At 37.9% G+C, this 27,791-nt stretch overlaps 1 protein-coding gene across 5 annotated transcripts in view; it reads right to left on the bottom strand.

Moving 5' to 3' along the window:
* NRG3 (neuregulin 3) overlaps positions 1-27,791 on the bottom strand; it is a 1,030,680-nt gene that overhangs the window by 596,904 nt on the left and 405,985 nt on the right. For all 5 annotated transcript variants that reach the window (XM_069460365.1, XM_069460367.1, XM_069460368.1 and 2 more), the window contains exon 2: positions 1,908-2,037. In XM_069460365.1, coding sequence (XP_069316466.1) covers positions 1,908-2,037 — 130 coding nt within the window. The remainder of the gene's footprint in view (positions 1-1,907; positions 2,038-27,791) is intronic.

Raw genomic sequence — 27,791 nt, 5'->3', positions numbered from 1 at the left:
TATAAGCCAAGAGAGGTCTCAGGAGGTTCCAACCCTGATGACTCCTTGACCTTAGATTTCTGACCTCCAGAATTGTGGTATAATAAATTTCTATTGTTAAGCCACCCAATCTATAGTACTTTGCTACAGTAGCCTTAGAAAATCAATACACCCATGAACTAATGAACTAACACATGTCTTTTTCAACACCAGATGTTGCAAAAGAATAGGAATTATTTTGTTTGTTTTGATAGTCCAAGTTTTGGAAAAGATGACTCTTCTCAGCCTGTGCTGTGGTGGGGCCTGATTGATCTTTCCTTGGGTTAAAACACCATCGAGGTAAGTCACTGCTTTAGCTGATACTTCTAATTCATCCTTTCTTCAATTGATTAGGAATGCAAACTTTATTCAACACACTGCTCACTCCACATGATGATGCCATTAGATTGGCTAAGCTACCTTTAACGCGTGGTTGGTCTAAAAGGGCTTGGATGCACATCATGCTTTGAAGGGGTAGCTCATGCTTAGACTTTCCTTTGAGGTCTCAAAGTCACTTGTGTGCCTCTCCCCTGTGCCCTCATGAACATAATAAATATAAGGAGAGCAGCAGAGTGTGAGGAGGCACAATTCCCACTTCCCTTCCTTCCCAACCCAGATTTGCAGAGGAGAGGAATAGGGTGTAAATTTTGTAACTGGGGTAAATGTAACGATACCGCTAAAGTCACACGAACACCACATGTCAAGGGTGAGGAAAGGTCACATTTCTGTTTGCCCTGACACAGCACATACGGTAACTTTTACAGAGACCTCCTGCCACCATGTTTCAGTTCTTCCCAGCCTGTGCCGTTGCCAACTGTGGCAACAGATACCCCCATGGATGGAAACTGGCTCTCGGAGCCAGGCAGGATTTGCTGTCATGGTCCAAGTTCATAACTATAAGATGCATTTCTCGGCATTATCTTAATAAAACAACATAGAAATAAAGTTTTATAATAGCAATACAGAGAAAAAAGTCATAATTTTCCATGCTTCACGATTCAGAATAATTAATTTAATAACCTTGTCATGTGAGAAGAGTAAATAAAGAGAAGAGAAGGGGTGTGGGCATATATGATCACTGAAGCATATACAATTGCAAGGAAAAACAAATTACCACGGTAGTGCTGGAAATAAAAGCTTGGTGGGAAATATTTTTCGGATGCTAATTTGATTCTTCCATTGAGCTTTAAAGCTGCAGTGTCTACAAGTACCCTATTTATCTCCACTTGTTTTTATTTTTAGCAGTTATATAAACTTATGTCTCTAAAAATCAATTATACACCTTCTTGATCTCTACTGGGAATTTCCTCCAAGTAGTTCTCTACCTAGACTACAACAGCACTAGGATTTCATTTACAACACCTTGCTGGGGACTGTTTCATCCTCAGAGGTGTTAAAGAAAAGGATTGAAATTAATAAAGGAAGACAGAATCAAAATAAAATGCAGTTTTCTCTGGACACAGCTACAGTCTCTTGGGTTTGGTTCACAGTAACACCGAGACTCTAGATCTATGAGCGGTTTGCTTTCTCTGCCAATCTGCAGGTTCTCAAGAACGGATTATTTCTAAGTACCAGTACAGGTGCCTAAGTCCCAAGCCATAAATACGGCTTCTAAAGAGTGTAAATAATTAGTTCCATTAAATTGATAGATATAAAAATAAATCTTCCTTTACTTGGTCAGATAAAACTTAAACCTCAGCTATTTTATTTCCGTGTTACCCTCCTCAAATGCTAAGGAGATACCAGCCTTGCCCCTCTGCATATGAAGACTCTGGATTCTGCCCGGAGAACGGCGGGAGCGCAGTGGGCGCGTCCCCAGTGCCGGCCGCAGCCGCCACCTCCCGGCCCGGCGAGGGCCTGCCCGCCCGCCCGCGGCCGCAGCGGCTTACCGACAGTGCTTATGGGATCCCGTCAGGGTTTCGATCACGAAGCACTCGCCATCGTTGAGACAGTATGCAAGGTCCTTGTCTCGGCAGGGTTTGAAGTGCTCGGATCGTTCCGTGGAATATGTCGTCGTATCTGCGAAGGAAAGCACAGAGGGAGATGCTGTCAGCGGTGCAGTCTGACACCAGCAACTGCTGTCCCTGCCCCGGGCCGTGCATCAAGGCCTGCTCATGGGCTCTGACCTCAGGGACTCCAGACAGGACCATCCTCCGTGGTACTGGCCAAACACAGCTGCTCATAACCCACTGCGTTCAGCGGTCTTATTTCTCCACCAGATTTTAACGACTGGAGTCACTCTAGAGAAGTGCCATTTAAGGACACATGAAGAGTAAAAGCTGAATGATCCTCAGTCAAACCCCCCAAATCTGCTGTCATTAATTTCAGTTTTAAAAAACATGTCTGAAGGATTGGAACAACATTCCCTTCCCTTTATTGTTGCCAAATGACACTAAACATCTGATCAATGTATATTGTGACTGTTCTGTGGAAACCATGTCAGTTTAGCTTTTTTTTTTTAGTTGCAGCTATAATTGGCTAATAGTTAAGCCAATTATTCTTTCACTTTCTCCTTTTATTATGTAATTAAAATGCAAATGTTCCAAATTCTGAAACAGATTTTCAAATGTGAAGAATGAAGAATGTTTCTGGTAAATATTTAACAGGACCAATTATCATCATTTTTTAACATTATCTTAAACATGTATTTTTAAAATTATAATTACATCTTTAAATGAAGCTATACATGCATATCTGCTTCCCAAATATGAAACTAACTATAAATATGTACTATCTACAGGGTACAGATTCTATCACCACACACAGACATTATTCTAGTTGCAGAGTTTCAGGCAACTAAAGTATTAGCACCAATTTTACTGCCACATTCAAGAAAAAAATATATATTTAAAAAGTGAAAGATGAAAAAGTTATTCAACATTTATGCTCTTTTAATTTCCTTTTCATATATCTAGATTAATAATAATGTTCAGCTGCATAGCAATATTATACCAGCTTACTAACTACTACTGTTTGAATGTGTCCCCCAAATTTCATGTGGTGGAAACTCAATCTTCAGATTCATATGTGGATGGTATTTGAAAGTGGGGCCTCAGGAAGGCGATTAGGATTAGATAAGGTCATCAGGGTCACGGGACTGTTTGCTGTTTAAGAAGAGGAAGAGGTACCTGAGCTGACATGCACTTGCCCCCTTGCCATGGGATGCCCTACACTACCTTTGCAAAGAGTCCCCACCAGCAAGAAGGCCCTCACCAGATGCAGCCCCTCAAGCTTGGACTCCCCAGGCTCCAGGACTCTAAGAAACAATTTTTTTTTTTTATAAATCACCCAGCCTCAGGATTCAGTTATAGCAACAGAAAATGAACTAAGACAGTAACTTGTAGGTTACAATGAGCGTCTTTCCGGCTCATCATCCCTACTGATAGAAGAGTGACCACCCTAAAAGGAAACTCAGTCATGTCTCTCCCACATCTAAAAATCCTCAGTGGGCTCTGCTGTGGGAACAGCTTCCACACTCTTAGTTGGGCCTACAAGGGCAGGGGGCATCTGCATTTTTGTCTGTCTAGTCTCTTCTTCTTGCAGGCTAAAACGTTACACAACTTAATTTTCAACTAATAATCTACTTCCCCCAAATACCAAGAGGCTGTCACGTTACTCCTTCTCGGAGCACCCTTCTGGAATCTTCCACCCATTTCTTTGCTGGAAGACACTAGTTGTCCTCCAGAGCTTAGACGATCTTCCTCTTCTGCCCCCATAGTGCCTCTTTCACTCACATCACTGCACCCAGCACTGCAAGGACTCCTTTCTTCACAATTTTATCCGTCCTTTTAGTCTGTGAGTTCCTTGAGAGCAGGGGTTGAGACTTAATGAAAATTGGTGCTCACAAAACTATCTCCAATAAATCTGATCTGACATCACCAACAGTTTGAATGCTATGGATGAAAAAATAATTATTAAAGACCTCATTACAATCTTAAAAAAGTTAATGTAACTCTTAGAGCAAAAAGTTAAATATAATTTCACATTGGCATTATAATTTTAGTATACTTGTTTTCAGATTTACAGAGACTCTCACTTATTACTCATATAGTGTGACCATTTAAAAAAAAAACAACACTTTTGGTGTCCTTTTTCTTGGTGTTAAAATGTAAACTTATTTTTTCCATTTCAAAATATCTGCCTGTTAATACTTTGACATAAAATAAAGGCTCTGCAAAACAGACACATTTTCCATTTTCCAGAAGATCTTCTCTAGAGTGAAGATCTGATATTCAAGACAGTATGTGATAAACAGTCACACAGAAGCAATCTCTCTTTCTATGGGAAATATTTAAAATTCAAGAGCTCTGAGCAAAAAATTCAATATGAAGCGCTGCACAGTTGACTGCTACTCTGACTGTGGAAGTATATTAACTCATGATCAGTTAGTTAGCTTTTCCTTTAATTTGTTACTATCCATTTATTGATATTCACTGATCATTCTTTTAAAAACAACTTTTCACTAACATAACCTACAGCATAAAAAGTGAGATCCTTATTTTATCATCAGTGGTTTTAACAAGCTACAGACTTCAAGTGCAATACAATGGCAAAGCAATTACAATCAATTAATTTCCATCTGACAACTGCCGTCTCTAGTGCTTACCGCCCCATCCTACCAACTGATTTCTCCTTTTTGTTATCATCTATGAACATATTATAGAGGATCAGAGACCCAAGTAAATGGCTCTTCAAAAGTCTGGGGTGGGAGAGCTCAGAGATTTCAGGCTTAACATGTACTCAGCCTTCCTATTCCCATAGCTTAGAGAATCCCCAAATTAATTTAAAATAGCATACGTATTCCTCACAATGACTTGACTGGATTCAGAGAAAACATTATTATTCAATCCTTTAAATAACCAAATATAATAAATGATAATAGAATATTGGTTTTGATCCTCATATAAGCAAATAAACTATTAATACAATTATCTATAAATTTGAAATCTTATAATTTACCTGTGTATTTGACTGTCTAATCTCCATATAATACTAAATTGAAACTTTGCTCTTGAAAGTCATCATGCCAAAGATGTGGATGGAAAGATAAAAAAATTCCAGATCCCTAATGAAATCACTAGGTTACTATACTAATTCTAAGACCACCTACCTAGACTTTTCTTAAAGAAGTAACGAGCACACTGTGTCTAAGTCACTGTTATATTACTTACAACCAAACATAGCCTAACAAAGAAATAGTAATAATTTTGAATGACACCCTCTAATATTTGTGTGGCTGCTTACAAGTATATGTAGGTATATATACCTACATATATTTGTTTAATTTTTAACATATAATATATATTGCAAAACATATAAAATAGAACATAAACAAAAAAGAGATATCAAATGTAAGGTGAAATACTGTATTTTCTGTCTGCGCTCTAAGGTGATACAGCATGCTTTAATGTATCCAGCAGAGTAAAGGGGAACATGGGACATTTGTGAGAATGAGATCATGGATAAGATTTAATGTCAAACTATAAAATTTACAGCCCTAACAACCTTGGTGTATCTTAGTGATCAGATGTAGAACTCTCATCTGTGAATGTATCCAATATATCTGAAACCTGTTTATATATATATATTTTTAAAGCTATACCATTTTTAAGACAGTCCATTTACACTAAGCTGGCTATAGTATATGGTACTATTTTGGCATGTACTTAATCAAACTTCTGTTTCTAAGAATATAATTTAGTTAATTCATTACAGAGCTATTGTCTTCAAAAAATTATATGGATGAATGTCTGCATAAGTAGATGAGGAGGGGCCTAATACTACTGTTAATTCTCATTTGTCTTTCAAGGCTTTCTTTATGTTCCCTTACTCCAAAGTGGGCCCACATATCAAACATCATTCTCTCCACACACATAAGCTTGTGAACCTCCCAGGTGGTTGGACCATGAGCTTCCAGGGAGCAGAACAGATCTTTACATCTCTAATTCCCAGTCTTATGGATGGTTTGACACTGGTATGTTCACAATAGGTGTTTATAGGAGGATGAACTTTTTATACCTCAGCATTTTTCTAAACGTTCAATTTGAAAAGTATTATCGTAAATGAAAACCTTTATCTAAAAAAAAAAAAAAAAAAAAAAAAAAAAAAACCTGGGATATAAATAAGTGTTTAGAAGTTAGCACATGAGAAGAGCTCCAAAACAATTTAGGTAAAGAGTGTACAATTTTATAAGTGAAGGGAAAAATCAACTCCATAGCATGGAAGGGAAGGGAGGAAAAAATAATACAAAACAAAAAATGGGAAAGGATTTTCTAAAGGAGAGGGATGTGAATGGTAAAAAAATGTTAGGCTTAAGATGAATAGAAATGGTGCCAAGGGCCATCCAAGCACCGTGGTGAAGGTCAAGGGCTCCGCTCAAGAACTATTGCTCCTGGCCTGAGGAATAGCGTCTCATCACTTGGGACCAGGGGGCTGTGCAGTTATCCAGACCACTCATCTGGTACTTGGTATACGTAAGTTAATGTGTTTTCTTATTTTTTGTTATAAATGGGTTTTGGTCTCTATCCCCGAAGAGGTCAGGGAGAGTGCTTTGCTTTTAAGTTTTGTATTCTTTTCACATCATGTAGCATACATAGTAAGTAATCAGTACAGTAATTAAACTCACAGTGAGAGTTTGTGGTGGTTAATTCATTAAAGGCAAAATGGGAAGAAAACGTAGGGTTGGAAGACAGAAATCCCTGCAGATTTTGCAATGAAAGTTAATTTATTAATGAATTAAAACGGTGATTGTTTTTCCCCTTAAGTACTGAGCCGAACCTGAATATTACTTATAGAGGTTTCTGTGCTGTCAGCGCAATGCTGCACACTGTGGGAACACATATTTTGTTGCAGGAACAAGAGTGCTAAATTGGCTATTACAGATAATAATTGCAGCAGATAGTCAAAGAAAGGGAGAGCTTAATTCAGGCTATAGTTATCTCTAAAGGTTTCCCAAAGTGTTGGCATTGGAGCCAGGTGTTGAATATGTATGATTTAATTGACACAAGGAAAGGAATTCTGGATGGGAAGAACATCACCTAAGGAAGGAAAATGATGAGGCACAATGTCGACCTAAATAAATTCTTCACAGTCCTGGCTTGCAAATGTCAGATTCCTTAAGCAGTTTTTTTTCTTCCCCCAGTGAGTTCGTGACATGATGATTCTATAAGAAAAGTTAAGAATCTGAGGATGCAATCTAAGAGCATTTACAATTAGCAAAATGCCTTTAAAGGCCAGAAGCCATTTGAATATGGTTGTCGACTTTGGCAGCCTCTCCTGTGGGAAAAGTGTAAATGAAACCTGCTGCCATATATTAAAATTTCCTGTTGAATCTGCCACTTACCAGACACCCAGGATGGAGCACTGGCATGAGGCTGAGTCAGAAAATATTTAATAGTAAAAGAAAATTGCAAGAAGAATGCAGTGGTGTTTGAAAGGGAAACAAACCATTTCTCAGCTGGCAAGAGGCAAAGATAGCTTTCTCCCCGCTGCCAAAGATCAGACAATTGTTCACTTTGCTGGCATGGGAGAAATGGGTAGTGTTGGGCAAGGAATTTAAAAGTTTAACTGAGTCGTGGGGCTGCTGTGAGAACTGACAGTTCTTGATGTATCCCAGGGCCATTAATTCTCACGGCAAATGTAGAAAGGGCCCTTGTTAAAGTTGCATGACATACCTGCCACCTTTCAGTTTGAAACCTTGCTTTTACAAACTCTGTTCCAGCTTATTTAAGCCTTCACGGGACAAAGCTTGTTCAATGGCATTGCATTTATTTGGGAATTGTACAATGTATTTCCTTCTGCCTGCTGGCAAACACAGGCACATACAAACTGCTTTCAACCATAATAGTAATCATGGCAGTGACTGTCACTGATGCTCTTGGCTCGTGCTGGCTCTGTGCTATATACTTCATAGACACTATCTCTGCTCTCCATGTCCCTTTACTGAAATGGCCCATTCCAATGTCACCAGCTATCTCTACATCCAATGAGTGTTTAATTTTTTTTCCCTCATCTTGTTGAAATTCTCAAAAGCATCTGACACTAGTAACCACTCTGTCCTCATGAAAAACCTTCTTTCTTTACCTTCCATATTATCATACATGCTTGATTTTCTTCTTGCTCTTTGGCTTTTGTCAACTTGGCCTCATCTAATCTATATTTCAATGCCATATTACTTAAGGGCTGGCCTTCAAATTAACTCCTAAGATATACTCAGCACCATGCTAAGCATATTCCTTTAGCTATCTTTTTTGACCTTAAAATAACACTATGAAATTGTGCTATTATTTATTGTCCTTATTTTACAAATGGAGAAATTGACTATTAGAGCATTTAAACCATTGGCCTATGGCTTCATGGCTCTTAGCTCATAGCTTCTGGACTCAAATCAATGTAGCTTGACTTTCTCTACTATAAAGTTTCCCGCAGGCCACATTTTTATTTCTATTCTTTCTTTCATTTTTGTTTATTTCCCAAGTGAATGCTACTCTCAGCGTGGTCCTCAAACCAGTGGCAGAAGAATTGTCTACAAGTGAGTGTATTAGAAATGCTAATTCATGGGCCCCATCCCAGACATACTGCATCAGAAACTCTGGAAGTGGACCCCAGGTGCTGCTTTGGAAGCTCTCCAGGTAATTCCCGTGCACCCTGAACCCCGAGAACCAGCTTCCCTGGGTGATCCTATCTGTTAACATACATGACGATGACTCTCAATTTTATCTGAAACAGAGCTTTCAGCTCCCCATTTTCAGTACACAGGCCACAGTTGTTCAAATGTGCCATGTCCCCTGAGGCCCTTGCACATCCTCCCCTCTGCAGGGGACCAACTTGCACCCCCACACCCTCAACATCCATCTTTAGATTTCATCTGGAGTACATCATTAAAAGACAGAAAACTTCAGAAAAAAAGGCTACAAGCCCAGCCTTTGAGCTGATTTATCAAAGTCTAACAAAAATGAGCCTTACCCTAGGGGGATATTCTCAGATTTGTTACTAGAAACAATAACTTTCATTATTTTCATTTGTTTGTCCCATAGATCATAAGCTTCTGGAAGATTCAAAGGTGATTTGTGGCCGTATGCATGTGTGTGTGTGCTCAGTATGTGCATTCCTAGTAACTAGCTCATCACCTGCTTGCCAACAGTTATTCAATAAATATTTATTGAATAATTATCCTCACACAGACCCTTAATTATAGACTTTTACCTATTGTAGACAAGATTTTTGGTGTGACTGTAGAGACTTCACTCCTTCTAACAAAACAGCCTTGCCAGGGAGTTTGAACTGCAAACTGACTACCCCACAGGCTGCGTTAACTCTCAGGAAAGCAGAGCTACATCACGGATTGGATGCTATGAAGAAGTGGAGACAATCTGGTGACTCAGTATCTTCAACATCCTAATGAAGGATGCAGGAGGACTATGGTAGGGCTTGTCATTGACACAGAAGTAGCAGTCACTTACTCACTTTGGTCAGAAGAAGAGGATATTTAGGCATTTTTGTAGGTGCAGAGTGGTCTTGTCTCTGGTTACAAAAAAAGTCACAGAATAGCTTGATTGACTATCACATGTGCTCATTTGGAAACATCATGGTCTGGCTACCAGCAGGGTCATTTTCCATTGTTTCAGATGTTACCTGACTTAAAAGTGAGTGGTAAGTAGCATGTACTTCAATACCTTCAGTTAAAGAAAGAATGTGGATATTTGTAGGTGATTGGTCAATCTTGAACTCCAAAAAGAAGAGCGCTGAGCCTATGCTGGTGGGGCCCTTTTAAGCTTCTCCGGCACAGAGGGACCTCAGCTAACAGACTTCATGTCTGTGCCTATGTTTCAAGTCAGGTGCATTCAGGGATTCTGATGAGAGGACAGGCCTGAATTACACAGCTGTCCTCCTTCTGGCACCATGTTCCCAATTAGTCAATGGAAAGGCAGGAAAAAACCAGAAAACCCAACCCTGTAATGAACACCCTTTAACATTCGGCAGTTCCACTTGTGTTGCGTTTTAGAGTCTTTTAAGGTACATATATCTGAGCCTCTCCTTGTCAAACACAGTATTACTATTACTCACTCCAGAGTAAGTTAATGTAAGAGCAAATAGGAAGTGCTATTATTTTTTAGTAATCCATTTACTTGGCACCCATTTACCCAATACCCATTTTTTTTTTTTGCACCCATACTGAAACACTATGCAAGGTAAGTATTGAAGGGAGGGAGAGGGGTACAAAAATAATATAAAGATAGTGCTTGACTCTGGGAATTTCTATTGCTTTCTCTTTCAAATTTCCTTTTCATTATTTCATGGCTTTGAAATAATGTCTAAACATTGACATGATTCTCCAAATTCCTTCATAAAAATGAACATCACTCACTTCAATTATTTTAAATCTTATTTTTCCCCTTAGCTCATATTTGGATCTTTTATTCTAGTGTTCAGAAATCCACACACTTCCTTCTCTGTATAGGGCAGGAGGAAGGCATGGACACTGCAGCTTCAGGGGCCTAGTTGGAAGCCCTTATTCATTTGCTTATTCATTCGCTAACTATGTCAAGGGTCATGATAGGAGCAGAAAAAATCTAGGAGAGTTCACAGAGAGGGCAGTTTTGCCAGTAGTGGTATGGCGGCTGCATATTTCCTTTAGAAAAAGACTTGGAGAGTGGGTTGAAGTGAGAACTAGACTTCTCTTAATGCTGCCTTTGCATAGGAAACATGTTTTTTACCTCTATTGTGTGCTCATTTGGGGTGGGTTGAGAGACTGAGATGATAACAGGACTAACTCTGACACCTACTTCTAGCCACCATTCTCAGATTCTTGGTATCTTGCCTATAAATCAGGGTGTGAAGAAAAGTCAATCAAGAGAAGTTTCAAAAAAAAAAACTGTCAAAGAGATTTAAGGGGGCAGTCGGGCTGACTGCAAAAATTATATTAAAGGACTTGAAAAGACTAATAGATAGTTGTTCAAGTAAAAGGACTATGTCTTTAAGCTATCTTGTTTCTCCAGCCCTCGCCCTAACTAGCACATTGATAGGTAACACAACAGCAGATCAAGAAATGTTAAATCAGGAGGAAAAGCTACACGTTCCTAGACATCATGGCAAATAAAAAGTTCACATAAGGAGGAGAGGAAATGCAAGCATGCAACCACAGTCTTAAGGACTAAGAAGACACAAAGGGACTATATTAAAAGCCAAAAGATCACTTGGAAGCTTAAGATACCTGAACTTCAACATATCTAAACTTAAAAAAGAAAACTGCTGACTAAAAAACAGGAAATCAATAATGTAGCATTAACCCCTAAAATGCTACATTTGTTTAAAACAGACAATCTAGAATTTACTCAGTCACTGAGACATTTATCATTTTGACAACATCCGGGTCTTAGGGATACGCAATTAGGTTATAAAATAATTATGTTGTTCTCCAAATCCCCTCACATAAAATACCTGACACATCAATCATTTCACTTCCTTAAAAAAGGCTCATCCTCTGTATCCCTATTCATCTTGTTCTGTGACAATGTAGGTCTCATCTTAAGCAAAAGGGGAAAAGTCTTATTTTTTGATATCACATTGGGACTCTGTGTTTTGGCCTCAGTATGTGGAATTAAGTGTGCCTAGATCTAAGTAGCTAACTTAACAATTTACAATGTACTTTTGCAGATCTGGGTTTGCATTCCCACTTTATCACTTACTGGCCTCTTGAACATAAGTACGTTGCATGTACGAAAACACAGGTTTCATGAAGCCTAAGTGAGCAAAGGAGACACTATATCATAGTGGGTCTTGCACAGAGCTTGGCACCTGGCACTTCTTTCCCTTCTTTATCTTTTACTAAATAAGTCAACACATATGTATTAAGCACCAATTAAAGTTATTCATTTATTTAACAATCTATCATTGAGTATCTACTATAATAGTGTTAAATACTGCTAATTCCTGGGGTGGAAGTGAGGACATCAGTTCAGAGATAATAAGGCATGTGCCTCCCAAGAACTCCCAAGAACTATCAGGCAGAGGTGACTGCCATGTGCCCGACACTGAATGTGGCTATGGCATCTTAAAATATAAGAAACCCTTCATACGGCAGCTCATGGATTTTTAATTTCCTACGAAATAGCTTAGATCAATAAAGAGTGAGGTGTCCCAACAATTACCAGAAATATGCGATGATCTCACAAGTGCATGGCCTACAGCTTGACCATCATGCTGATTTCAGCAAGAGAATTGAGACTTTTCTACATTATTCCTCGAAAGTTTTTTACATTTTTATTTTTTGCCAGAGAAGAGAGATACTCATATTATGCGTCACTCAGCTGTGTTTGTCTCAGGAATCTGTGAAAATGTAGATAAGCTGGCCGGGCGCGGTGGCTCACGCCTGTAATCCTAGCACTCTGGGAGGCCGAGGCGGGAGGATCGCTCGAGGTCAGGAGTTCGAGACCAGCCTGAGCAAGCACGAGACCCAGTGTCTACTAAAAATAGAAAGAAATGATTTGGACAGCTAAATATACATATATATATATGTATATATGTATACATTCATTCATTCATTTTTATATAAATGAATCATTTATTCATTTATATAAAAATGAATCATTCATTCAAAAAAAATCATTCATTTTTATATAAATGAATATCAAAACCACAAGGAAATATCACTTCACACTCACTAGAATGGACAACAGATGTTGGCAAGGATATGGAGAAACTGGAACCCTCACATCCTGCTATTGGGGATAAAACGTGCAGCTGCTGTGGAAGACAGTTTGGCAATTTCTTAAAATGTTAGAGTTACCATATGACCCAGCAATTCCATTCCTCAGCCAAGAGAACTGAAAACAAATGTTCATACCTGCATATGAATTTTCTTAGAACTATCATTCATAGTAGTCAAGAAGTAGAAACAACTCAATTGTCTACCAAGTAATGAATGGATAAAAAATATGGTATATCCATACAATAGAATATCATTCACGAATAAAAGTAATAAATTACTGATGCTACTTCATGGGTGAACCTTAAAAGCATTATGCTTAGTGAAAGAAGGTAGATATAAGACTATATGTTACATGATTCCATTTCTATGAAAAATCCAGAATAGGCAAATCTACAGAAACAGAATGTAGATTAGTGGCTGCCAGAGGCTGAGAGGAAGAGTGAAAACTTTCCTATCTTTCAACCTTCGTTTTCTGTAAATCCTCGTTTATGTTTTCAGTTTAACAGGAACTAAAAAGTGACAAGTATGTTTCAATATTTTAGATTCTGCATAAAAACCACAATTTCATGCTATGCCTTTGTAAACCATTTGAGGAAAATCTTTCATATGCTTCCCAAAAGTTCCTTGCCTTATTGACAAAAGTTGACTTCCAGATCTTTGTTTTAGAATAAATATTGTTTGAGAAAATTGGTCCATTCTCTTTGACTGTTGGAAAACAATTAAATCTAAAGTCAAATAGCTATAATCATCTGTTCATTTCCAATCCTTATCTCTCCATTTGTAGAAATTACAAGTAAGGTTCAGTTAGTAGGGTGGCAATCTACTGTTTAGTTCTGCCTCTCTCATAGTGGGAGTTATGAGATCCCCCTCCCTTTACATTGGCTTAAGCTGTTTCCCAATCTGCCACTCTTCTGGACACCTTAGAGTTTAGTAAAGGAAGTGGATTCTCTGTCCCTTCCCACACTGCACTCCATGTATCCTCTTCTCTTATACTGGTGTGACTTTTTTTTGGACACACCTAGGAAACAAACTTTTACCCATCCTAGTTGGTGAACCCTTCACCAAGAAGCAGATATACCTCATGTACAACAGGAGTCAGCAAACTATGGTCTGTAGGCCAAATATGGGCTTCCGCCTGTTTTTGTAATTGAAATTTATTGGGACACAGCTAAACTCATTTGTTTATGTAATGTCTATGGCTACTTTTCAGCTGCAATGAGTTGTGTAGTTGTAACAGAGACCACTTGATGCACAAAGCCTAAAATATTTACGACCTGGTCCTTTACTGAGAAACTTTGCCAAGCCCGATATAAAAAACTGAGAAAGGTAGCTTTCTTATAGATTACACATTTGAACTATTAGACATGTATGGCATTGGTTTCAGTGCTTTAGTGTAATGTATTTCAAATAAACACATATATGTGGAAGAGGCATAGCCAAAAATTAACCACTAGGTTTTGGAGTAAGACAGACTTGAATTTGATCCTGGTTCTGATGTTTAACTAGGTGTATGATATTAGATAAGTTACTTAATTTCTTTAATCTTCAGTTTCCTTATCTGTAAAATGGATAAAATTAGAGTACCTAACCATTAAAATGATTTTGGCTGTGAATTCAGAAAACTCAACTAAAAGTGACTTAAATAAGATATATCATATGAGATAAATAACATTATCTCAATAAGAAGTGGTTCCTTGGTTGTCTAATTCAAGGACTTAATGGGCTCTCTGAGAGAGAACTCATTTTGCTGAGCTCTCAGTGGTTTTATCCTCAGGCTAGGCTCTCTTGTCATCACAGGTAGCTGTCGTGATTTTAGGCATCACATCTAGACATCAGCACTCCTGTTCCATCAGTGAGACTTGAACCCCTTGCCCCCGTCTTTCACAGTCTGCAGCGTGGGCACTGGCATTCTGAGTAGTTTAGTGGAGTGCATGCACGGCCATGTGAAGGACAGCGAGCTAACTACCAGAATAAAACTAGAATTCAGTTGGTAGGAAAGGCCAAGAGGGATGAAATGTGAGCAATAGCCAACAATATCCGCTGAGTTTTTTATAAGGATTAAATAAATGAATGCAAGTAAAAACACATAGTGTGCAATAAATGTTGGCCCCTCCTTAGAGCTGTGATGTCATCTTTTTGTTAGATTTGTTGGTAGCATCCTTCCAAAAAGTATCCTTTAATATAAAGTATGCTGGAATTAATTTTTCTTGAGAGTTTTATAAGCATTGCATATTGTTCCATTAGATAACTGAAACATTTCCATGATCTAGTGAGATAGGATGATTATCGTTACTTAAACACAGACACCCCTGTATCATTTCTGCAACACACAACTCATGTATCAGTGGTATTTGTGTTCATCTTGTATTAAGTGTGTATTCAAACATTTATACATCCCCAAGGTCACTCGGTATAATTAACTGCAAAGTAAACTTAATTAGGCCAAATGAATGTGATATTTTCTTTACAAAATGACTCACTGAATGCCCATAATTATTAAAAGGAAGCCCCTTCCTTTGCCCACCTAATTCTTGTGTGGCTTAGGCATCTGTCTTCTCAAGCTATTATTTGCAGCCTCTCTTATCTGCCCTCAAAGACACAGCATCCCACATTCCCTTTGTCATGGCCCTTATCGCATTGCATTGTAAATGCTAGTTTACATGTTGCTTTCCCCTTCACCAGACTGTGAACTTTGAATAGGCCAAGTTCTAATACAGCATGTACTCCTTCCATGCTTTGGGGAAAAATGATGAATGAATGTAAATGCACCTTGAGAATGTCCACACTGAAAGAACACCGCCCTTCTTTCTACATCCCTGGCCAGGGAGGAACTCTTCTTTGCACTAACCAGATTGAAAGACCCATCCTTTGTCTCCCTTTTCCCTCTCTCAGTATCTTCAGTTATCTTTCTTTTCTTCCTCCCTGGCCAGGGCAAGCCATTGTTTCATGAATGGAAAGAAGAGACAGACTGAGACTCCATCCAAAATTAAGAGTCAATAAAGGGGTATATACAAACCAGGAACAGCAACTTGTAGATAGTCTGAGCAGGTGTCAGAAGATCTCAAGAACTCAAATTGCTAACTTTTAAGATATTTATTTAAAAAAAATCTCACCAAAAATATAAGCACACAAATGTTCAAAGCCTTAGTTATGTAAGTAGTGACAAGACAGACTATAAGAAAAAAATGTCCATAGAGAATGATGAATACAGAGTTTTGAAAGCCCTACCTCCTCCTGTACTGAGGGATGTTCTAGGAAAATGCCTCCAGGTAGCAAAACTCTCCCTTTAATCTCTGCCTTTTGAAATCCCATCCCTTTTCCCATGAGCAACTCAGAATCAGTTCAGCTGTGCACGCTTCCCCAGTCCTCCCACCTGGCATTAACCTTGGCCTCCTCTCTGCTTCCTCAGCATTTTGCTGCTATTCGTACTGTAACATACATCACTCTCTGCCTTGTGTGCCAGCTATTTTTGTGGGTGTTTGTCATCCCTGCCTCCCACTGGGGAGAGCGTGAGCTCCTTGAGGGAGGGGCCAGGATTTGGCCACCATTTTGCCCCCATTGCCACAGACCATCTAAACTAATACAGAAGCAAACACAGGGACACATCATGGCTGAACAAGTTCTTCCCATCACATTTTACTGCAAACTGAAAGCTTCTTTGTGAACAGACTGTTTTCCTTACGCAAGTAGAATTTTGAAAAATGAAAAATTATGTTCAAAAACTTGATTGTTGATCCATTCTGTGTGATTGCCTATATAAGTAGAAAAACATTCTTTTTTTGTTAGAGTGAGGATATTGCACCAAATATAAATGCCTATGTTTGCCTAGTTCTGTTTCTTGGGAAGACCTACATATCTTTCTAATTTAATTGCCTCAAGAGATTGGATTTGGCAGATAGTGTTAGATCATAAAAGTCAGTTTCTTTATCTGTGGCCCTCCCAAGCATTTGAGACCCAAAATATCGCAAATGGACCACAGCAGAGCTATCAAAGATAAGTGACTGATTGTCCTCGTGATATTGATCTCATGCCAGTATTGAGCTGAGACAACATGCTATCTGGCTTTTTTCAGATTCTCCAGGAAAGAACAATATTTGCAAAACCTGGATATGATCAAAATCTAACCACAAGCTGCCTTGTAAGGTGGTGGATCCCCCATCATTGCAGGCATGTAAGCACAGGCTGTACTGGCCATGGATCACAGGCGTTGTGAAGGGAATTCTTCCACTGGGCAGACAGTGGGACTTCATAGCCACTAAGGTCCCTTCCACATATGTTAATCTGTGAAAGGTCATCCCTGGATTTAAACTGAGAGGAAGAGCCGGGTGGCAAGATTGAAACTGTCCATTCCCCAGTCCCCTCGGTCCCCATGGCATTCGACAGGCAGTTGGTGGTGTCACGATGCTACACAAATGTGAGGCGTAGGCTTCCAGGCTCAAACACAGCATGTACCAAACTCACTGACACAATGTCTTAGTCAAAAATTTGAGCTGTGAAAGCTGATTGATTTTGCATCCAACTGAAATTCTATTTCACAGCCAAGCAGTTCCCCAGCTGTGAAAGGATGAACACTATGGTTCCAAAGAAACCAAGGATCCTTCTCTGCTACTCAAGGCGTTCTTGTGATTCCCTTTGGGTGACAGACGACTCTATGGGACTGTTGTTCTGATAGACTCAAGTATTTCAACCAGTGGGCAAACAATTGTCCATAAAGCTATGCATTTCTCCATGTTAGGTACTCACCGGCTCTCTGCCAGCGGAGCAGGGTGGAGCTCACAGGCAGGGCCTCTGCCTGCTCCTGCTCACAAACACTCCTTAGTGTCCAGCTTGCTCCCATCTGCATGGAGATTATAATTTCCCAATGTCCAAGGGTTTTCTAATAGTGCTGAACAGCAATGTGTGCACAGTCCAGCTCCAAAAATAGGGAACATTTTTGCCCCATCTTCCCCATGATGTAATACCACGTTCTACCTTTATAAACATGTTGAATGGTCAAAACAGCTTTTTCCAAATGCATTAAAAAAAATGACTGTAGGTACAACTACAAAATGTAAGAAGAGAGAGACAGAAAAAAAAAAGGTCTTCAGTGGGGAATGACTAGGTTAAAGCATGTCATTTCTTTCTGATGTCTCCAAACCTTTGGATATGGTCATGCGAACTGCAAATATTCAAGAGGGGCTTTTAGGAAGTATGTTCTACAGCTAATTTGACCACGGAAACCTTTGTTTCCTGGCTCCCATTGAAATTTCAATTCCACAGAAGCTTAAAAATGTTTCTGACTTTTGACCTAGTAATTCTGCATAGAATCTGTCTAGAAAAAAACTATCCTAAATATGGAAAAAATATTTTGTTCAAATATTGCATTGCCATATTACCTATATGAACAGAAACAGTAAAATGGCACATATTTCTAATAATAGAATGGTTAAGTAAATTACATTAAAGTCACATATTGGGACTTTATGCAGTTATGAAAGATGATGCTTATGAAGCATGTTAACCTGAGTATAACATAATTTTAAACAAACAACATAGAAAAATATAAGTATATTATGTATTAATGACTATGAAAAAATAAGGTAAATATAGCAAACATGACTGAAAAATATGGCAAAACAGAATAATAGTGTAAGGGTTATACAATTAAATGTAATTTTTAATGATGTTCCCCTTTCAACTGTTCAGAATTTTCTATTTTTTTTCCTTTATAGATGCCATTTACTCATAAAAAGCAATATATAATTTAGGAATGCTAGACCAGAAAAATAATATCCTTAAAAATGATGCCCAACCTTGGCTTTTGTATTAAGGTCTCCTGCACTAAAGATGGAAATTTAGAAAACCATCGGATAGCAGATAGTGGGAAAATATTTATAGCAAAGATTTTTACTGCTGTAATGAATTGTCAACAGGAAAGTAGGAGAAAGAGAATCAATGGATGTTAAGGAATGTGCACCTAGGTAGACTCCAGCGGCTAGGTGTATTCAGGATGGAAACCCCTAGGTCAGGGGCCCAAGGAGGACGGTCACAAGCCAAGGGCACAGAGCTCCCACTTACTGTGATGAGTTGCCCATAGTGTGGCCTTCACAACTAGCAATCGTGGCTTCCAGGAGTCTATTTATCTGACGATGTATAAGGAAAGATTTAGAAGGGGATCTAAATGACATTGCCAAGAGGAAAGCACATTAGACATTTGGTTTTGGAGCCAGAAATGGCAGGTACCTGAGCAGTTAGAGTGAAGGAATAACACAGAGTATACTATGTGGTCAATAAATTCAGTTTCGTTCTTTAGAGTCACTCCTGATACAACAAGAGATCTAAAAATGGCCTTGTCTTTGCCTTAAAAATGCATGTTGTATATTCTACAACCCTGTTCAGGATGTCTTCTGTTTCAATTTGTCCCAAACTAGTAACGTGCCCCTGAAATGTAATTTCAAATCATTCTTATTTTTACAAAAGACCACAAAAAACTAAGCCATCACTTACCTTTAGATGAAAGAGAGAAAAAATTTACAATATCAATATTAATTACATAAACTCTGAGAAAAGGTGAGACTTTTATAAGAGACCATAATGGATATGGAATTAACTAAATTCTTCTCTTATAGGAATAATTCTTTTTTAAAAAAAAGTTTGTTTTTCAGTAGAATGAAGCTCCCCAATAAGTTTGCACTCTGGCAGTAGACAAGGAGAAGAGAATCCACTCTAAAAATATCCCAGTAAAAATGGAAAGAGCTGATATTTCCTTCCACACTCCCAGAACAGCCACCTCTGGGCCTGAATGGCCCTCAGCTGTCTAGTTGCTTTATCCTCACTCTCCTCTACACCTGTGCTTCTGGACGTAGGGGAAGGGTGCAGAAAATGGCTCAAATCTGTAGTCTGCATGAACTTACTTCATTTCTTAAAACTGATTAGTTGCAGAAAAGTACTACACATGACTGCCAACAGCAGAATCTATGGAATTCCATAAATAAGCATTGGTGAAGCAATCCTCAGGGATAAACACATCCCAACTTTAAATTTCTGGCTCACTAACTTCTAGTATGTGCCCACATATTCCCCTCTGGTATGGGCACTTGACTAGGTGCTGCTATTCACTCATTTATTCAAATTATCTTACTGATGATTTGCCAGGCATTTTGGAATGTCTATTTGAGAACAAGAGATGACTAGACATGGCCCAGCATCCTGAAACCAATCCTGGGCAGTCACAGGACCCCAAACCCTTCCCATGGTGAGGCAAACAGAAATTGAGCAATGCTTGCTCAAACCAATTGTGGACTTGACCAGAGCCCACAGGAGCAGAAGTCCATAAACCATACCCCTCTATATTCATGGACTGGAGAAATGTTGGCCAACAAATCAGTAAAAAAATATGGATTACAATGGATGTGCTAATTACCCCAATCTAATTACTATACATTGTTTTTATCTAAACGTCACTATGTACCCCCTACATATGTACAATTATTGTGTGTCAACTAAAAAATAAAATAAAGTATGGATTTAACTCCAGCGTCTAGAATGCTACTCTAGCCACTGAGGGGTGTGGCTGAAGGTCTTATCCTTTGAGGATAAACATGTAAGAAATACTGAAACAGGATCCTAGTCCAAAAGGAGAGGAGGCAGTGAAGATACCGTAATTAAGGAGGCAATTAAAGCTAAATGAGATCATAAGAGTAGGCCCCTCATCTGATAGAACCAGTGTCCTTATTAGAAGCAGCAGAGTACACATGCACAGGGAAATGCCATGTGAAGACATAGAGAGAAGGCAGCTGACTGCAAGCCAAGGAGAGAGGCCACTGGAGAAAACAAACCTGCCAAATCTTGACCTTGGACTTTCAGCCTCCAGAACTGTGAGAAAATAAATTTCTGTTGTTCAAGGCACCCAATCTGTGGTATGGCAGCCTTAGCTGCCATAGAATGGTTTACATATCATATGTGTTAGCCTATGTGAGAGAGCAAACATATCTAGTCAATTTCAGCCATCATGTGAACACAAAAAAGGCAACTGTCTTTCTCAAGGCACTTGCATTTAGTTTGCAGTTGTGGCTGAGGAGCCATTAAGCTTCCATGATAGACTCATATCTCTGCCTACTTCAAGGTCAACTCTTTGGGGTTTCATTGCCTGCAAGATCATTACAATAGTGGAGGAATTCATGTTAATGAATAAGATAGATAGATAGATAAAGCAAAGGACAATATTTTTAATCCCTGCCTTTCTCAGACTCTCTTAATTGTAGCCCCAGGGATCTTGAAACTGCAAGCTCAGCCCCATACAGCTGAGGGAGTCTTTCCCACGGCAACCAGGAATGACGTAAGTAGTACCTGTGGTAATCCAAGGGCATCTGCCTGGCCCTTGTAGCTTTCTCCTGCCTTACCCTTGATGCTCAGGCCATGGTCTGGGTTTCTGGTCTCATGTCCCGTCCCCCCTCTAAGTTTGCTTCTGAGATGAGATCCCAATCGCCCAGGATCCAAATAATCTGACATTGCTTAGCTTTTCTTTGTTTTCCATACTATGTGGTCTGTATGCTTTCCCTCAGCCCAGGATCTTTTTACCAATTAAATGATCACATAAAATAAGATATCAATGCCTAAAATGACTCTATGCATTACTTCCTAACTTGACTAATACTAGCCTTTCCTAATTAAAATGTATCAAATAATATATACTGTCTTTAGGGATTATTTTATTTGTTTTAAAGAGTTTTTTGAGGTCACTAAAATTTTGATCATAATTAAAAAAGAAAAAATGAGGGTTAGAAAATGTAAGCCATTTGGCAAGGGTCACACATATTAAATGTCATGAGAGATTTCCAATCCTGCCCAAAATGTAGTAACATGGACCAGGATTTTAGATCCCTGAGAAATGGGAAACAAATGAAAGATGAAAATTACAATGTTTGATCTAATAAATACACTGGATGGAACAGAAGACATAATAGGTATTGTAGAAAAAAGAGTAGAGTACTTGAGTACGTAGCAACAGAAACTATCAAGAATAGGAAAATTTAAAAAAAAAAAAAAGAACTGAGCATCAGTAAAGTATGGGACAACTTGCATATCAGCCATATAACCTATGTGGAAATATTAATATAGAGTTCCTGAAGAAGAGTAGGACCAAAAATATCTTAAAATATAACAGTCAAATATTTTTTTTAATTTTGATGAAAATTATAAACCCATAGAATCAAGAAGCTCAACAAATCCCAAGCATAAGAAAGACGAAGAGAAATATCAAGGCACATCATAATCAACTTCTAACAAAACCTGCAATAGGTAGAAAATCTTATAAATAGTCAACAGGAAGAGATACATTATGTACAAAACACGAACACACACACACACACACACACACACACACACACGGTAAGGATAACAGCAGAATTCTCGTCAGAATCATTGCAACCTAGATGTCAGTAGAGTATATCTTTAAGGAACTAAACGAGAAAAACAAAAATAAAAACAAACAATCAAAAAGGTTAACCTAGGGCCGGGCGCGGTGGCTCACGCCTGTAATCCTAGCACTCTGGGAGGCCGAGGTGGGTGGATTGCTCAAGGTCAGGAGTTCGAGACCAGCCTGAGCGAGACCCCGTCTCTACTAAAAATAGAACGACATTATATGGACAACTAAAAATCTATATAGAAAAAATTAGCCGGGCATAGTGGCGCATGCCTGTAGTCCCAGCTACTCGGGAGGCTGAGGCAGTAGGATCGCTTAAGCCGAGGAGTCTGAGGTTGCTGTGAGCTAAGCTGACGCCACGGCACTCACTCTAGCCTGGGCAACAAAGTGAGACTCTGTCTCAACAAAAAAAAAAAAGGTTAACCTAGAATTCTTTACCCTACAAAGATCCCTTTTAAAAATAGATGTGAAATAAGCCATTTGGAGCATACGATAGCTGAGAGGATACAGCGGGCCTGAGCTGCATCACGAGCAACATAAAGGATATCCTTCAGGCAGAAGAAAATTAACAGCCACAAATGTGCATCTACCCATAGAAATGTAGAGCACTGGAAATGGTAATTATTTGGGTAAATATAAAGGTGATTTTTTTCGTCTTATTTAAATATCTCAAAAGATAATCAACTGTTTAAAGCAAAAACAGTTCATAATATAAACAGAAATAAAATGTTTGGTAAAAATAGCATAAAGGTGGGGGGAAATGGAGTGTGCTGTGTAAAGATCTTGTGCTATACGTGAAGTGGTATAATAGCACTTGCAGATAGATGGTATAAATTAAAGGCATATGCTAAAAACTGCAAAATAATGGTAAAACCACAAAAATAGCAGAACAAAGAATTAAAAGTAAGAAGATAACAAAGGACATGCAAATGAAAAGGAAAAGGAAGAGATTATAATATTGGATAAAAAAGCAAGAGCCACTTACACACTGCCTATGAAAATCCCAGTTTAACCCTAAAATATATAAATAGGCTAAAAGTATGGATGAAAGCAGATACACTACACAAACGATGATCAAAAGAAAGCTGGGGTAGTTATATTGAAATCAAAGTAGACTTTGTAATCACCAAAAATTGAGGGTTAAAGAGTGATATTACATAATGATAAAAGGATGGGTCAACTCTCTAAGCATCCATAACAATTATAAATGTGCACACAGCTAATTAGCCTCAGAATGCAAGAGACAAAAACAAATAGAACTGCAAAGAGAAGTTGACAAATCCACAATTATAATCTATTTCAACCCTGACCTCTCTATAATTGATAGATCAAGTAGATAGCAAATCAGCAAAAATATCAACAACTTGATCAACAGTATCATCTACCTTGAACAAACTTACAGTTATAGAATGCCCCATCCAACAACAGCAGATAAATATTATTTTCAGTATGTGTGTGCAACATTTACTGGGGGAGATAATACTCTGGTTCTTAAAACAATTCTCAATATATTTAAAATGATTCAACTCATACAATGTATGTTCTCTGACCACATTGGATTTAAGTTAGAAATTAATAATTAAATTATATGTGGGAAATGTACAAATATTTGAAAACTAACATATTTCTAATTAACCAGTGAGGCAAAGGATAAAACAAAATAAATTAAAAAGTATATTAAACTGAATAAAAATGAAAACAGAACATATCAATATTTGTAGAAAACAGCTAAAGCAACATTTTAGTGGGAAATTTATAGCGCTGTATTTGAAAAACCTGTATTTGAAAAAAAGAAAGGCCTCATGTTAATAATCTTAGTTTCTACATTAAGAAACAAGAAACAGAAAATCAAATGAAACAGAAAGAAAATAAGCAGAAGAAAAAATAACCAGAATGAAAGAAATAATAATGATATCAGAAATTAAGAAGATGGAAACAAAGAAAAATAGTACAGAAAGATCAATGAAACAATTGTATGCATTTGTCAAAGCTCATTGGACTACACATTTGAAATGATGTGTTTTATTTTTTGTAAATTATACTACAATAAAACTGATTTTAAAGTAATGAATATATAATCTCCTATGTCTCTGGGGGGAAAAAAAGAAAAATCAATGAAGCAAAATCTGATTTTTTGAGAAGATCGATACAATTGAAAAATTCTACCTAGAGTGAATGAGGAGAGAAGGAAAACATAGATACACATTATCAATAACAGGAACGGGATAGATAGCATCACCACAGAGTCTAAAGATATTAAACTGATAAGAAAATATTATGAACAACTTTAAGTCACTGAAATCAAACACTTTGGTGAAATGAATAAATTGCTCAAAAGACCAAAGTACCAAAGCTTTTTCAAGAGATTGATAACTTATATTTTAGATAATTATTGAATTATCTGCATCAGTAAATTATAGTTGAAAACCTTCCCATAGAGATAACCCCAACCCCAGATGACTTTATGGGGCAAACCTACCACACACTTAGTGCAGAAATAATACCAATTCCACACAAACTCCTCCAGAAAATTGAAGAGGAGGGAACACTCCCCAAATGATTTTATTAGGCCAACATCCCTCTGCCATCAAAAGCAGATAAAGATACTACAAGAAAGTTACATACCAGTATTTTTAATAAATATACATGCAAAAGTCCTAAACACAATTTTAGTGAATTTAATCCAATAATATATAAAAAGATAGACACATCATGGCCAAGTGAAGTTTATCCCAGGTATGCAAGATTTAGTATTCTAAAATCCATCAATATAATTCACAGCATTAAAGATTAAAAAGAAAAAACATACGATTATCTCAATTCACGTTTGGTGAACCACAACTAAACCCCACCCTGGCTGAGGCTATTGAGGTCCCAGAATACCCTTCCTCTGAGTCCTCCTGATTTGATTTCTAAAAAACGATCAATACGCTCACGCCTGTAATCCTAGCCCTCTGGGAGGCCGAGGTGGGTGGATCACTTGAGGTCAGGAGTTCGAGACCAGCCTGAGCAAGACCAAGACCCCCGTCTCTACTAAAAATAGAAAGAAATTAGCTGGACAACTGAAAATATAGAGAGAAAAAATTAGCTGGGCATGGTGGCGCATGCCTGTAGTCCCAGCTACTCAGGAGGCTGAGGCAGGAGGATCGCTTGAGCCCAGGAGTTTGAGGTTGCTGTGAGCTAGGCTGACACCACGGCACTCACTCTAGCCCAGGCAACAAAGAGAGACTCTGTCTCAAAAAAAAAAAAAAGATCAATACATGAAATAAATGATGTTTACTACAGTGTGAGAAAAAGTGAATATACCAATTGTGTACATACACATGTTTGGATGGATGAACAATGTTAAGTAGAGGACATATGGAATCATAGATTCTTAAAGATTATAAGCAACATTGTCATACTGCAGAAACTGAGAGTAAAATGAACTCTTGTACAACATCCAGAAAATATTTCCCACAGTGATTCCATTTTGCTTTAATTATGCAGACATGGTACATTTTCTCCTCTTTCTCTTTTTTTTTTTTCTCCGTCTTATCCATTATCGCCATAGTATTCATCAGATTTCTCTGAATAACAGTTCTCCAGACGGAGCTGTTTTATTCTAGGAATTCGAGGAAGAGATTTTTTTAAAAATGATTTTTAATTTCTACAATTCTGTTCGCACTACATTGCAAATATTATCATATCAAATAGCATCAAATGTAAATGACTGTGTACAATATAACTCTATGATATAAAAAATCAAGAAATGGAATCAACACTTCTCTTTCCTCTACAGATTGTAATTCACCAAAACATTTGCCTTCCTTACTGAGTCACAGGATCCCGTGCTTTTGGATTCTCAAAGATTAATAACTTGTTTATATTTTACCTGAATGCCTTGAATTTGTAAATTCACAAAAAGTTACAAAGCAAATCAATGAAGGTCATATATACCAATGAATACCAGAAGCACTTAATTTTAAATGTCTACAAAGCAAAAAAATAAATAAAAACAAAATCCAATATTGAACCTAATCCCTTTAACAAAATCAAATGAAAATCTTCAGAGAGACAGAACTATAGGTCCTCGTATTCCTTTCATATGGATTTGTCTCAGGTCATATTGTCTGAACTTTATTGATATCACAACACCTGCTGATACATTCTTCACCATCCTAGAGTCAACCACACATCCAGTCCAATACCATACTGTAAGTGTGAGGAAAGAGGAAAAAACAATCTAAACTTTGTTCTAGTATTTTTACCACTCTTGTAAATTAGTACAATGCCTGACATATCCTGGACGTCAAATAACCGTACCTTCTCATTTTCACAACAGTAGGCATTTTTTGCAATGCATTCCAATTTAGATGATGACTATATGTATTAGATCATAATAATATCAGTGAATTCAACTTATGTCATATTCCACATACCTAGAATAATACAAACTGTTCTCTACTATGCTAGGAGAATATACATATTACTAAAATATCATAAGATAATGAAATTCTTTATCTCTTTAAAACTGTCTTACTCCTAGGGCAACATGTCATTTTTGCAGTTATCATTGACCCCATCATGCCATTAATCTCTAATTTCAGATAGCACTTGGATGCCCCAGGAGACCTCGCTACAGGACAAATCCTACTGATCGCCCAACAAGGAAACATTTTTAGGACAAGAAGAGAAGGGTCATGTTAAATAGATGGAAAAAAAAATCTACACCATCAAGAAATAGACATATCCTTGCTATCTTTTAAAGCCTCTGCCTTTTGATGCAAGATTCCACCACCTCTGTATTAATTAGTGCTCTTGCATGAGTTATGTATGCATGCTTTGTTCCTAGTAAGACACATCATATCTCTATTTTAGGGTCCCCTAATGGCATATAACTATTGAATACAAGGAAGTCACATGTGAACCCCTATCTTCTCATGGTCAAAAACCAGGGGTCACTAGTAGGCAAATGAGATGTTTATAGAGGTAAAAGAAAGCAGAGATTCAAAATGCAGACCTGCATTCAGTCCTGGCCCTCCCATTTACAAGTGGAGAGATTTGAAGCAAATTGAATTTAAGTCGTTATTTTCTCAACTGTAAAATGGAGAAAACAATAACCACCTTGCAAGTGGTCTTAAGGAACAATGAAGGTGATATATTTAAGGAGCTAATAAGAACTCAAAGAATGATAGTTGATTGTGGGGCTACAGGGAACTTGGACCTCTCTCTCTGCCCAAGACCCGATACCATGTTTATGGCTGGTATACACATCTGGATCATCTCTAAAATAACCACAATTACCTAGTTTTTGAGAACAGATCAAATATTTTTTGGATATTAGGTTTCAGTGATACCTTTGGAAATTATTAAGTTCAATATTTTCATTCTAAAGAATGAAGTGGTGACTTGATCAATTTCACCTAGCTAAATAGTCAATGTGTTCTGACCTAGATTTAGATCTCTTGATCTAAAAATTGATGTAAAACTGACCTCCAATTTTAGTTAAAATGGCTTCTCTCTGCCTAACCTTTCCTCTTTCTCACCTCTTCCATTTCCTCTGTTCCTCTTTGATTTCTAGTTGGTATTGGAAACAACTTAAATACTTTACTAAACATCCTAAAAGAACTTCTCAGTCATCTATAAACTGGCCTGGTCACCAAATACCAAAATTATGCA

This window comes from Eulemur rufifrons, chromosome 28 (assembly GCF_041146395.1).
Source record: "Eulemur rufifrons isolate Redbay chromosome 28, OSU_ERuf_1, whole genome shotgun sequence".
NCBI classification, from domain to species: domain Eukaryota; kingdom Metazoa; phylum Chordata; class Mammalia; order Primates; family Lemuridae; genus Eulemur; species Eulemur rufifrons.
Note: the sequence above shows the minus strand (reverse complement) of the source record. Positions and strands in the feature narration are given on the sequence as shown.